Source organism: Mytilus edulis, chromosome 12, assembly GCF_963676685.1.
Source record: "Mytilus edulis chromosome 12, xbMytEdul2.2, whole genome shotgun sequence".
Classification (NCBI taxonomy): domain Eukaryota; kingdom Metazoa; phylum Mollusca; class Bivalvia; order Mytilida; family Mytilidae; genus Mytilus; species Mytilus edulis.
In genome coordinates this window covers 64,110,483-64,122,921 of record NC_092355.1, presented here as the reverse complement: position 1 = coordinate 64,122,921, position 12,439 = coordinate 64,110,483, and the positions used below count along the sequence as shown (strand labels likewise).

The window sequence follows — 12,439 nt, the reverse complement described above, 5'->3', positions numbered from 1 at the left end:
ATTAGGTCTTTCCACTTTTCTTTGGAAAGACCTATTGTTTTTCTTCTGATTATTTGTTTTTTTCTTCCGCCTAATTTTGTTCTTGCGATAAACATTTGTTTCGCAATATGTCGCTTTGATATTTGGTATATGATATCGAACAGTTTATGCGCTTTTGAAATTTACCCTGCGTAACCGAATACTATTCTTTGTAGGAGTTATCTCCCCAAACACTGTTTTCCTTGTGCTCACAACTCCTTCGCAACCGTAAAAGATAACGACAAATTTATTTTACAAAATTGCTCGTTATATCCTTTGCATGATTTGTCCTATTTTGACCGAAGCAACATGACCTCTCCATATGAGAGTTATTTCCCCTTATGCATCTGATATAAGTGATATGCATTTCTATCTTATAAACCATAAGTGATAGAGACCTAGGATCTTTTGATTTGAGGTCCTTGGTCCAAAAAAATGAAAATTAGGTCAAGGTCACAAGGTCATATTCTAATATTTGAATTTGGCTTATTTTCACTTATATCCAAAGACCGTATAAGATATCAACAAATTATTTTTACTAAATTGTTAGTTGCAACGTGTCGTAACACATAAATTTTTATTACAAGGGCACGTTGAACGTAAAAGGGAGTTTTCTCCCCTCTTGTATTTAAAAATACGTGTTTGGTGATATAAGTCATTAACCAAATATAATTAAGACCTATGGTCTTTTGATTTGAGGTCCTTAGTTCATGACCTTGAAATTGATCTCAAGGTCATAGCTTAATTTGACGTTCTAGATTTTGACCTTTGCTTTTATTTTATATGTATACATGATAAAGCTATGAAACTTTTGGAAAATGGTATCAAACCATTTAACCTTGAAAGAAACAACCGGAAATGACCTTTTGTAAACCGGAAGTAGCTATTTTTTGTACTTTATTAATATAAAAGTATATAGAACCAGATATTTTTGGAATCAGTGTCAAGTAAATATTCAAATATAATCGTAAGTAACATTTTTCAAACCAGAAGTAACAAATTATCTCCCTTATTTAAAAAAAATGTATGGAAACCAAATATTTTTGGAATCAGTGTACTAGAAGCTATCATTTGACGATTGAAATGACATTTTTAAACTTAGTTTCACAACTTTAATATCAAAATACATTGTTTTGATGGAAAGACCTTCAATTGTTCTCTGAACAATTGGTTTTTAATTTTATTTATTTTCTGTATGGCTGTAATTCATACGTGATCTTGATCTTTTTTGTTTTGTTTAAAAGAATTAACAATATATATATACCAATATATTTTACTGAATTTGAGATATCAAGTTACAATAATTAGTAAATACAGTGAATATATTTAGTGATATCACGACAAAAGACATCATGGAACAAAACAAAGTTAATGCAGTGAACATATCTGTGAAACATTTTTATAAAATATCGATCAGCAGGCTCTTCATGGATTCACAATACTTACATATTGATAATTTAATTGGGGTATATCAAGTTACACAATACTTACAGGTTGATAACACCAGTGTTGTATGTCAAGTTACACAATACTTACAAGATGATAACTAAAGTGTGATATGTCAAGTTGCACAATACTTCCAGGATGGTACATAAAGTGTGGTATATCAAGTTACACAAAACTTACAGGATGATACCTGAAGTGTGGTATATCAAGTTACACAAAACTTACTGGTTGATAACAACAGTGTTGTAAGTCAAGTTACACAATAATTACAAGATGATAACTAAAGTGTGATATGTCAAGTTACACAATACTTCCAGGATGGTACATAAAGTGTGGTATATCAAGTTACACAAAACTTACAGAATGATACCTAAAGTGTGGTATATTAAGTTACACAAAACTTTAGCCATGGAGTTGTCAGTTTGTTTTAGATTTATGAGTTTGACTATCCCTTTGGTATCTTTCGTCCCTCTTCTTTTACTGGATGATAACAACAGTGTTGTATGTCAAGTTACACAATACTTACAAGATGATAACTAAAGTGTGGTATGTCAAGTTACACAATAGTAACAGGATGATAACTTATGTCTGGTATATCAAGTTACACAACACTTACAGGATGATAACTAAAGAGTGGTATATCAAGTTACACAAAACTTACAGGATGATACCTAAAGTGTGGTATATCAAGTTACACAAAACTTACAGGATGATAACAACAGTGTTGTATGTCAAGTTACACAATACTTACAAGATGATAACTAAAGTGTGGTATGTCAAGTTACACAATAGTAACAGGATGATAACTTATGTCTGGTATGTCAAGTTACACAATACTTACAGGATGATAACTAAAGAGTGGTATATCAAGTTACACAAAACTTACAGAATGATACATAAAGTGTGGTATATCAAGTTACACAAAACTTACAGGATGATAACAACAGTGTTGTATGTCAAGTTACAAAATACTTACAAGATGATAACTAAAGAATGGTTTGTTAAGTTACATAATACTTACAGGATGATAACTAAAGAGTGGTATATCAAGTTACACAAAACTTCCAGGATGATAACAACAGTGTTATATGTCAAGTTACACAATACTTACAAGATGATAACTAAAGTGTGGTATGTCAAGTTACACAATAGTAACAGGATGATAACTTAAATCTGGTATGTCAAGTTACACCAAACATACAGGATGATAACTAAAGTGTGAAATAACAAGTTACACAATACTTACAGGATGATAACTAAAGAGTGGTTTGTTAAGTTACACAAAACTTACAGGATGATAACAACAGTGTTGTATGTCAAGTTACACAATACTTACAAGATGATAACTAAAGTGTGGTATGTCAAGTTACACAATAGTAACAGGATGATAACTTATGTCTGGTATGTCAAGTTACACAACACTTACAGGATGATAACTAAAGAGTGGTATATCAAGTTACACAAAACTTACAGGATGATAACAACAGTGTTGTATTTAAAGTTACACAATACTTACAGGATGATAACAACAGTGTTGTATGTCAAGTTACACAATACTTACAAGATGATAACTAAAGTGTGGTATGTCAAGTTACACAATACTTACAGGATGATAACTAAAGAGTGGTATATCAAGTTACACAATACTTACAGGATGATAACAACAGTGTTGTATGTCAAGTTACACAACACTTACAAGATTATAACTAAAGTGTGGTATGTCAAGTTACACAATAGTAACAGGATGATAACTTATGTCTGGTATGTCAAGTTACACAATACTTACAGGATGATAACTAAAGTGTGGTATGTCAAGTTACACCAGACATACAAGATGATAACTAAAGACTGGTTTGTCAAGTTACATAATACTTACAGGATGATTTAAAGAGTGATATGTTAAGTTACACAATACTTGCAACATGGTTAAGGAATTGTTGAAAGTCTACCAAAGCAGTTAGTAACATAATACTTACAACATTAATATAACAAACAGATCAAAGGAAACTATTATGAATGTTCGATTTAGATCAGTGACGGTGTGTCATTTCAATTTGGTATTCATGTTTGCGATATTTATCCATGTCATTTGGACTGCTGGATACTCGTCTCATTATCAATCATATGCAGATACCACTTTTCCGCATTTCCATATGTTGAGCACTTTTTACATTTTAACGGCAACATGACATACTTTGATAGCAATTTCTGCTTAAGAATGTACTTAGGTGAGGATTTGTGGAATTTAAAAATGAAGAATTTCAAATTGATACCTTAAGTCACAATAGCGATAGTTAAGGAACAAACTAAGCGAAAATATCGATAGGTCATGGAGCTCCTTTTTGAGATAACTATTTTTTTTAAATGGCAGGAAAAAGCTAGCTCGGACTTTTATTTTATTTTACATTGGTATTATTTTGATCTCGAATCAATAGAAAAAAATTTAGAATCTACTTAAATTTAGAGCAAATGACCCTTTACGGCCTATTAAGTTTATATAAAAAGACAAATTGGTGTGAAAGGGTAAAATATTTTACATTGTTTTGTATGAAAGAAAATGAAGGAGTCTGAACATTTGATACAATTTCCAAAACCTCACATAAGTTCAATTTAAACTCTTATTTTTCATACATTAGTTACAAATGAGTCGTAGTATACATACACGAAGATTACTATATTGTGGGATATCTATGGTAGCAGTTTTCCAAGAGTCAGGATCAGGTTGCTGTCCTGTTATTGTCCATATGCGAGTCAAAGAAGATGTGTTATCTGATGTATATACTCTCAAAGATCCTATATTTGGTCCGTTCATATGGTACTGGAAGGACAGACACCAAGGACAGGCTGGAAAAAAATCAGTTAATGATCAATATATGGAAACGACCTCAATGAGACATGAAATTAAGATGTGACGAATACAATATTATTCACGTGACTATTTTGATTACTTATTCTTTCATCGTAAAGGAAATTTCCCATCGGCAGATAGTTTTAAAGTTTCATTAGCTACAAGTTCGATTTGAAATTAAATATACGTTGTGTTCTTCTCTCAGAAATGTACCATGTTTACTGAAGAGGTATAATCATGTTGTATTGTAATATTGACGTCTAGCGTAACTGACGTATACTTGAAAATCAAATTGCAGACTCTGAAGCTTTTTTATAAGAATACGAAGTCTATAAAAAGGACAAATGCAACCAGTTAATTCAATACTAGTAACCTAGATCATGTTTGTTAAATCATGTCAGTAACGAAGTAATTATATGGCCTTCAAAATACCGTTTTGATTCATTACATCTCTGAAGAGATTTTAATTGTCGAAATTCGGATATGATGTACCAGTTTTTTGCACCTCATGTTTGCAGTTTACCATTTTTTGCTCAAGTCAATCGTGTGTTTTTTGTTTTCTGTTGGGTATAAAATTGATAATTAAGAACGTTTCGTTTTTCTGGTAATCCGTTTATTGGCAATCGAAATGACAATCAGCAGGATTTAAGAACATCCGTGCGTTTTGGTAAAATATACTTTTCCACTTTTCTGCTCTTTTTGTAAATGTTGTCTGTGCTGTATTGAGACCCCACTACAAATATGTTTTTTACATTCACACGTATAAAAATTTTGGTTTTTATTCGACAAAATTATAAGTTTGAACGTTTTGATGCTTATAAATTCATTCACAGAAAACAGCGATTTAATATTGCTCAACAAAATAACAACCTACAAAATGTTAAACAATTTGTGTTAAACCATTCAAATAAATAATTTACAAACACAGAAATTATTACGTTGCGTAATCACTGGTATTAAACTGATAAACGTCACTTGAATTACGACTATCCCTATATTGCGACGGCAGATATAGGTAAATGCTTTACAGTCATTTTTCTCATATGTAACATTTTTTTGTCAATTGTTACTCAGCTGCAAGGTTTTTCTATACCAATACACCATGTTTGATTCGTAAAGGTGCAATAGAATTGTCTAAAGGCTTTGAAAATTGTGCTGTTGAAAATTCGGGATGATAATCGTAACTCAATGGCATTTTTCTTTTTTTTCGATAATCGTAATTTCTTTATCAGGTAATAGTAACTGAAAAATAATAAAATGTGTATTTGAGCATTTCAATAGTATTTTGCGTATTAAAATGCAAATGTCCAGTTAAACGATGACATAAATCCAAAATACCAATGGTATTCAGAATTAAGAGTATAGGTAATCCTCATTGGTTGATATGTGCGCCCGTAAATTTTTATTATTTGAGACTTCGTGCATTCTGCATAATATCATAGGCAAACTTTTTTTTTCCTTAGCCCTAACAGAAATGACATGTCTTTTCAACGCTAGGACGAGACACGTTTTTTAAGTGCAAAATTGATATGATTTTTAGTACAAAATACGTTAAGAAAAGCAACGCGAACCTATATTTTTTGGACCAAAAATGACTGTCCGAATAACTTTTCTCCAATTCTAGCAAGGATTTGTTAAAAAAATCGACTTTCTAAAGTCTGTATCACAAAAAAGGCTATCATTGTCGCCTATGGGGAAATTAATTGTTTATTTCAATCTGTATGTTAGGACGTTTCGTTAAACAGTTTGGATGGTAAATGATCTAGAATAGTTTATTGTTACTATTAAAATTTATCAATTTAAAATTGCCTCTTCTCTCATTCCCTTTTTTGGAGACATTCCTTATTATTTGAAATTTCTTTATTTTAACATAGTTCGTGTTTTCCCAAATTCCAAATTTCCTGAAGCTTGCGGTTCACCCTTTCAATTTTATGATATACTAGTACGTAGCTGTTTTCATTTAAACTATTATTCATACATGAACAAAAAAGAATGACATAAAATGTTGGAACGATTTCGTGATTAATTCATCACCATAATTTTATCGTATGCTGTCAGATATACGTTTCAATGTCAATAACAATAAAACACTATCCAGTTACGATTATCCTCTCATTATATGTACCATAATTACGATTATCTTGTTTTCCCAGTTACGATTACCATCCCGAACTTTTCAACAGCAATTTTCAAAGAACTAGAGCACCGTTACGATACAAATATGATGTAAGGGTATAGAAAAACCTTGCAGCTGAGTAACTATTGACAACACAAATGCTACATTTGAGAAAAAAATACTGTACAGATTTTACCCATATCTGCCGTCGCCATATTGGGATAGTCGTAATTCCAGTTACGGTTATCGCTTTTTAAATACCAGTGGTAATTAGGGCTTGGACTTTATACCGACGCGAAAAATCTCTAGGACAAGTATCCTTAAAGATTTATAATAAAATTCGCAAGTAAACTGATTAAATCATTTCTTCTATGAATAGAAAACTGTACTGCCACCAAATCATTCATTTACAGAAAAGTCAGAAAATTTAGTGTTCTCCTAGTTTAGGCGACAATCCTATAGAACACTTATTCCACACAAAAATGGAACTTTCATATTAAAAACCAAATAAAACAAAAAAAAAACATGACAAAAAAAGAAAATGCAATGTCTACGTACTTTACTACACATTCAAACAATTAAGAGCAATAAAGCAGAAAAACAACAACATTACAGTAGTTGAACATAACAACATCTACGCCAATGAGGGTGAATATTAGTCAAACGACGAAATAGACTATGTTGAAAAACTAGAAATCAACAAAAAAAATACCACGATTTAAATTAATGAAATTGTATACAACATGAACAACGACAGCTACTTAGACGAAATAAAAGAATTTAATTAAATGTAAATTAAATTTATTTATTGAATTAACATATACATGTATTGAGACTCGACAAATCGAGTCATCCTTTACTCTTATTATGATAACTTGAGCATGTGATAGCCGAGTAGTAAAAGTCCGTGCAATTTAACGGTCACTTTTACATTGAAAACCGAAAGTAGAGGACGCTAAATAATTAAGACCCGTCCTCTCCCACCCTTATGAACTGAACTTTGTTTGCTGCTGGTTTTATTTATTTTTCAGATGCTCCAGTCTTCATACAAATATCCGTCATGGTAACATGCTGAAGCCCAGTCACACAACCGGAGCGAAATGTAATCAATTTTATGCAGACTATGGATAGCCCAGCTGCTAATTCTGAAATATTTCTGAATGGGCCGCCCTTCAGTACACCAGCTTTAATTTGGAACGCCAAGCTGTGATACACTGATTAGTTCAATCGTGTTGTTGTTGTTTGAATGAATTTTGATTAAATGTTGCCATGACAGTTCAATATCCAAACAAAATTAGTGTTTGTTATTTGTTGTAGTGATATACAAATCAAGGCATCAATGGCGTCTGTTCGTCAATTCTGATATTTGGTTAATTTACACCAAGTGATCAAATGATATATTCAATAATATCGAAATACATCAAATACGAAAACCAATATATAAAAACACCCTTTGCCTACGTTCTGCCTACATTCCATAAACCGGATAACGAAATACTGTAAGACGTATATGAAAAACAAACTGAACATATATTCCCAGAACCAACAAGTCGTATCATTTCACATTGCAACGTTCAGTTAAAAAAAATCGAACAATAGTTGGAATTTTCTACTTATTACATATCGTTAAAACACGAACGACTATTTGTAAAGAAGATTTTTTTTAGATACTTTTATTCTTGGGTATCAATTTATGATCGTTGACATCCATTTCTTTTATAAAATCATTGAGCTTATATCATGTCTTTTTAAATGAGTATATCTTTTTTAAAGCAGTAACCTCAATATCTTTTACTCCACTCTTACTGACTAAAACCTGTTTAAACGGGACAGAATGATGTCCAATACTAACTTATAGAATAGAAATACTTGGATGATAATCAACTCTAATATATTTAATCTAAAAGAATACTGGGATGATAATCAACTCTAATATATTTAATCTAAAAGAATACTTGGATGATAATCAACTCTAATATATTTAATCTAAAAGAATACTTGGATGATAATCAACTCTAATATATTTAATCTAAAATATTGTGAGGTACTCTTATTGGTTTTATCAAAAAGCCTTTTGAATCCTTGGTTGCTTTTTTGCATGGTGTTATGGTATTATTGATAACTGATATACAATTTCATGAGTTTTTTTCTTTCTAACCAAAACATTAAATTCGGCATATTTTTGTACTAATAAATAATCCATCAATCGAAACCATTTTAATAGAGAAAAAAACTTTTACAAACCACCCTGTAGAAGAGGCAACCATGTCAATCCCAAACATTCCTCTAAAGTCTAGTTATAACCTTCATGATTTCAGGTAGTCTGTTATTTTGTGAACATAAAGTATAATGAAAATGAACAAAATAACTAGGGAAACACAATAACCAGTTATTATGAAAGTCCTACCTTGAAAGTTTGTACCATCTGTATCGAGTACAGCCAATGAATCAGGGCGTTTGTTAATGGTTGTCTCTATGAACATGTAGTATATCCCCTCGGCTGCTGATGTGGGACCAGTGCCACTGGTAGGAGTAGAACCCTAAAGCGACAACAGTTAAAACATAAAAACCAATAAAATTAATATGTATTTCTATCCACGTTCATTGCGTTATTTGTAGAAACACATGTTGAAGGTGTACCTTATCAACTTAGAAACTAGCAATCATTGTAACAGAGGGACGACATATACAAGAGGGGCAGTCAAATTCACGAAAGGGACAGGGATTGAAGTTACGACGTAAGGAACATATCCGATATCATCTTTGAAACGGTTATTCCATAACGGTTTCAATTTCACCATTTAGAACTTTTGTAATCTGTGAATTTATTCAAAACTGCTTTTTAAAAATTGTATGTTATTTTGTAATGTAATAGACTGAACAATCTAAAAAATATGCCACCGATTAACACTTTATAACCCTTTAAGATTACAAAAATAAGCATACAATTGATTTATTGAAATAATCAAATGTTAATACCAGAACCATTAAAGTGCATGTTAAATTAAGCTTCGTTTTTTTTTTTTTTTTTTGCATTGTTTTAATGCTGACACAAATAACTCGGGAAGTCGTAGGTTTTCGATAGATGCTGAAATAAAATTGTAATTTTGGTATGCCTACGTCACTCAAAATTACGGAATCATAAGAAACTTTATAATAAAAGGATATGAGGGGTATATACCATGGACTCACATATTTCAATTTAAAACATACTCTTACACTTAGATGACCCCTTTGTCTATCTGAATACGGTCAGATAAAACTACCCGATTCTAAATATTTAATGCAAATGACATGTTGCAGATCCAAAGTATGCCTTGATTGCTTAATCATGTAAATTGTCTTTGTGAAATAAGATCGATAAAAATCACATCTTAACCATTAATCTGCCAATTTAATACAATTCGTTATTTACACCTAGACACACACTATTTGTTACATGAGTATTTATATTTACAGATTTTTACATACCTAAGGTACTTTTCATGTATGTGTGAAGGAAAAATAATATAATATTGACACAGATATATGTTAGAAGTGTACATAATTTTGATATTAAAATGCAAATATTAAAACTAACATGGACATTCAATATGTTTACCGTATATTTGCAGAGACAAAATATACTTGTTTTTGTTAAAGAACTTACAGATCCCCGAGTCCAATCAAAATTATATCTAGCTAGTTTAAAAAAACATTGTGCAGTTGTCTCAAATCCACAGCTATAGGTTATTTCTGGTTTAACTGTTAATGATAATAAATCGTAATATGTTTAAGTCGATGGAATCATATTAATAAGATCAATAAGTCTTAACTGTACCATTGATTTAGGGGTGTCCTTTTGTCTATTTTGATTTATATTTCACTACAACATGCGTACAATGTAGCATCTCGAAAATATAATAAAAACTGTTTGTGTTCATATTGTTGGTTTTAATTTTGCATCTGTTCCAACCAATAATAATATACAAATTGAAATAATTATCTGTTGATGGTTATGTGATTCAGGAATCATTTTGGCTAGTACTATATGTGATGACTTAATTAGCAGTTAACGTTACAGTCAAAACAAATAAAATAGCAGTATGAAGACATCATTAAGGACAACGTCGCACTATATGCAATCTACCGTAATTGTTTTGTCTTCAACGGGAAAAGTTCAAATCGGATATAGTTTGTATAAATATGTTAATTTTAGATTTAAAATGACGTTGTTGTTGGATGCACTAGTCGCCACTTTCTTTGAAGTCGAGTACAAACTATCTATGAAAGAGGAGGAAAACACTTTTCTATGAATTGTTTCAAAAACAACTTTTACAGTTCAATATTATTTGCAACGTGGCAGCATGGTATCTTATTCAAACACTTGCCTGTGGATTCCTCCTCTTCGCAACATGGCTTTTCGTGGCAGCATGTGCCCTTATTAATCCATCCTGGTCCAAACTTTTGTTCACACGTTAGACCTTTTGTTCCACATTTACCATTAGAAGCCAGACATTGTCCAGTGAGTACTAAAGAGAACAGTACATCGATACAATATGATATCATTCGCTCTTGTTTATTCAGTTTATGATGTGATACATGTTTTAATACTAAAGATATATGTTCATAAAATGTAAACAATTCCATTATTGGAAAAGTGCTAAATATTACCGTCAAATTGCTGAAAATTCGGCAGTTATTCTAGCAAATAGATAGAGATATACTCTCCAAGCTCTAGTATATCTAATTATCAGATCAAACATGGTATTTAACAGAATTTTGAGGGAAACATACGAAAACATACATCTAAAAAAGAGGATGTGGTATGATTCACAATCATATTTTCAATATTACCCACGTAAAATATAGGACATAAATAAAAATGTGATATTTTTGAGAAAAGTGTTGATTTTTAATGTGTTATGTTATTGTGGTATTTATGATTTCTTGAAAACCACACCTCTCATTTTAATCTCCGCTGACGGGGTTTAAAGCTGAAATCAGAATGTAAGTATCTACCTACGTGTTCTTCAGTTACTACTGTAACACGTCCCCTTACTTACAAGTAACTTACGAGTTAAAGTTCCATTGCCAATTTGTTCGAATTGTTTAGTGTGTGCATACGTATTCATCTAAACAGGTTGTTTCTGTTTCTGGTGAAATGTATTGAATTGAATATTAAACATAAATTGAGTCATATTTACTTAAAAAATCGTAATAATCAATGTCACCATCTCCAAAAAAGAGGTTCTGGTAACTTTACAACGCTCATACGCATTTCTCTAGTAATTCTATTGAACAGCAACACTTTTCAACTTGAGTTTTTATTCCTTTTTAAATGTCTTCCAAACTCTTGTGTTAACACATTTTGTAAACAGTGTATCGGTTGAAAGCAGTCTTGAACACTAATTCTATTTGGATGTAACTCTGTTTAGATTGGTAAACCAAGTTCAAAGTTATCTTGCACGTGGACCTTGTTTTGACCCTCGCTCCAAATCTCAGCACTGTACATGTCAAAACATAATTGTTTGTGGTCAAAAAAGCAATTATAAAAAATCGTCTTTGATCAAAAAGCGAACAAGCTATACTACATGTAGTTATGACATACTTACTATTGCCATTAATCACATACACTGTGCGGAGGATGATTACAATCAAACAAAAAAACTTCATCATAATTCTGAAATTGATATTGTTCTATATTAATTCTATATTCCGAATTATTGAGAAAGAGCTAATTGCCAGATGCAAGTGCAATGCACTTACTTGTGATCAATTTTGATTGCTATTTCAAGCTCGAAAAAAACAAAAATTGAGGTCCAAACTTACCAATAAGGACAACCTGACGGGTTCGGATTGTTAAATATAACATTTTCAAGATAGTATGCACTGAAGCGGCTCATACATCATGTACATTTTGCTTTCCAATTATTTTAATACCTTATTACGACATTTTTAAATCAATTTTCATATGTTTAAAGAAGAAGATTACCTCTTGCTTGGTTTAATGGGATTCGCATGTTTTAGTT

General features: G+C 31.3%; 1 protein-coding gene across 1 annotated transcript; it reads right to left on the bottom strand.

Annotated features, from left to right (window-relative positions):
- Nucleotides 1-4,070: 4,070 nt before the first annotated feature.
- LOC139497938 (MAM domain-containing glycosylphosphatidylinositol anchor protein 1-like) lies at nucleotides 4,071-12,087 on the bottom strand. Its single transcript, XM_071286189.1, has 5 exons — nucleotides 12,023-12,087; nucleotides 10,799-10,939; nucleotides 10,078-10,172; nucleotides 8,836-8,968; nucleotides 4,071-4,308 (listed from the first exon to the last, which is right to left on the bottom strand). Exons 1-5 carry the CDS (start codon nucleotides 12,084-12,086, stop codon nucleotides 4,097-4,099), a joined length of 645 nt encoding a protein of 214 aa, XP_071142290.1. The 5' UTR covers nucleotide 12,087; the 3' UTR covers nucleotides 4,071-4,096.
- Nucleotides 12,088-12,439: the final 352 nt, after the last annotated feature.

What these genes read in the sequence shown, in the direction of transcription:
- LOC139497938 (XM_071286189.1), bottom strand. Translation starts at nt 12,086, where the DNA reads ATGATGAAGTTTTTTTGTTTGATTGTAATCATCCTCCGCACAGTGTAT. An exon ending in GTATGTGATTAATGGCAATA is followed by an intron (nt 10,940 to 12,022) that starts GTAAGTATGTCA and finishes TGTTCTCTTTAG; the next exon opens with TACTCACTGGACAATGTCTG. An exon ending in TTGATTGGACTCGGGGATCT is followed by an intron (nt 8,969 to 10,077) that starts GTAAGTTCTTTA and finishes TTGTCGCTTTAG; the next exon opens with GGTTCTACTCCTACCAGTGG.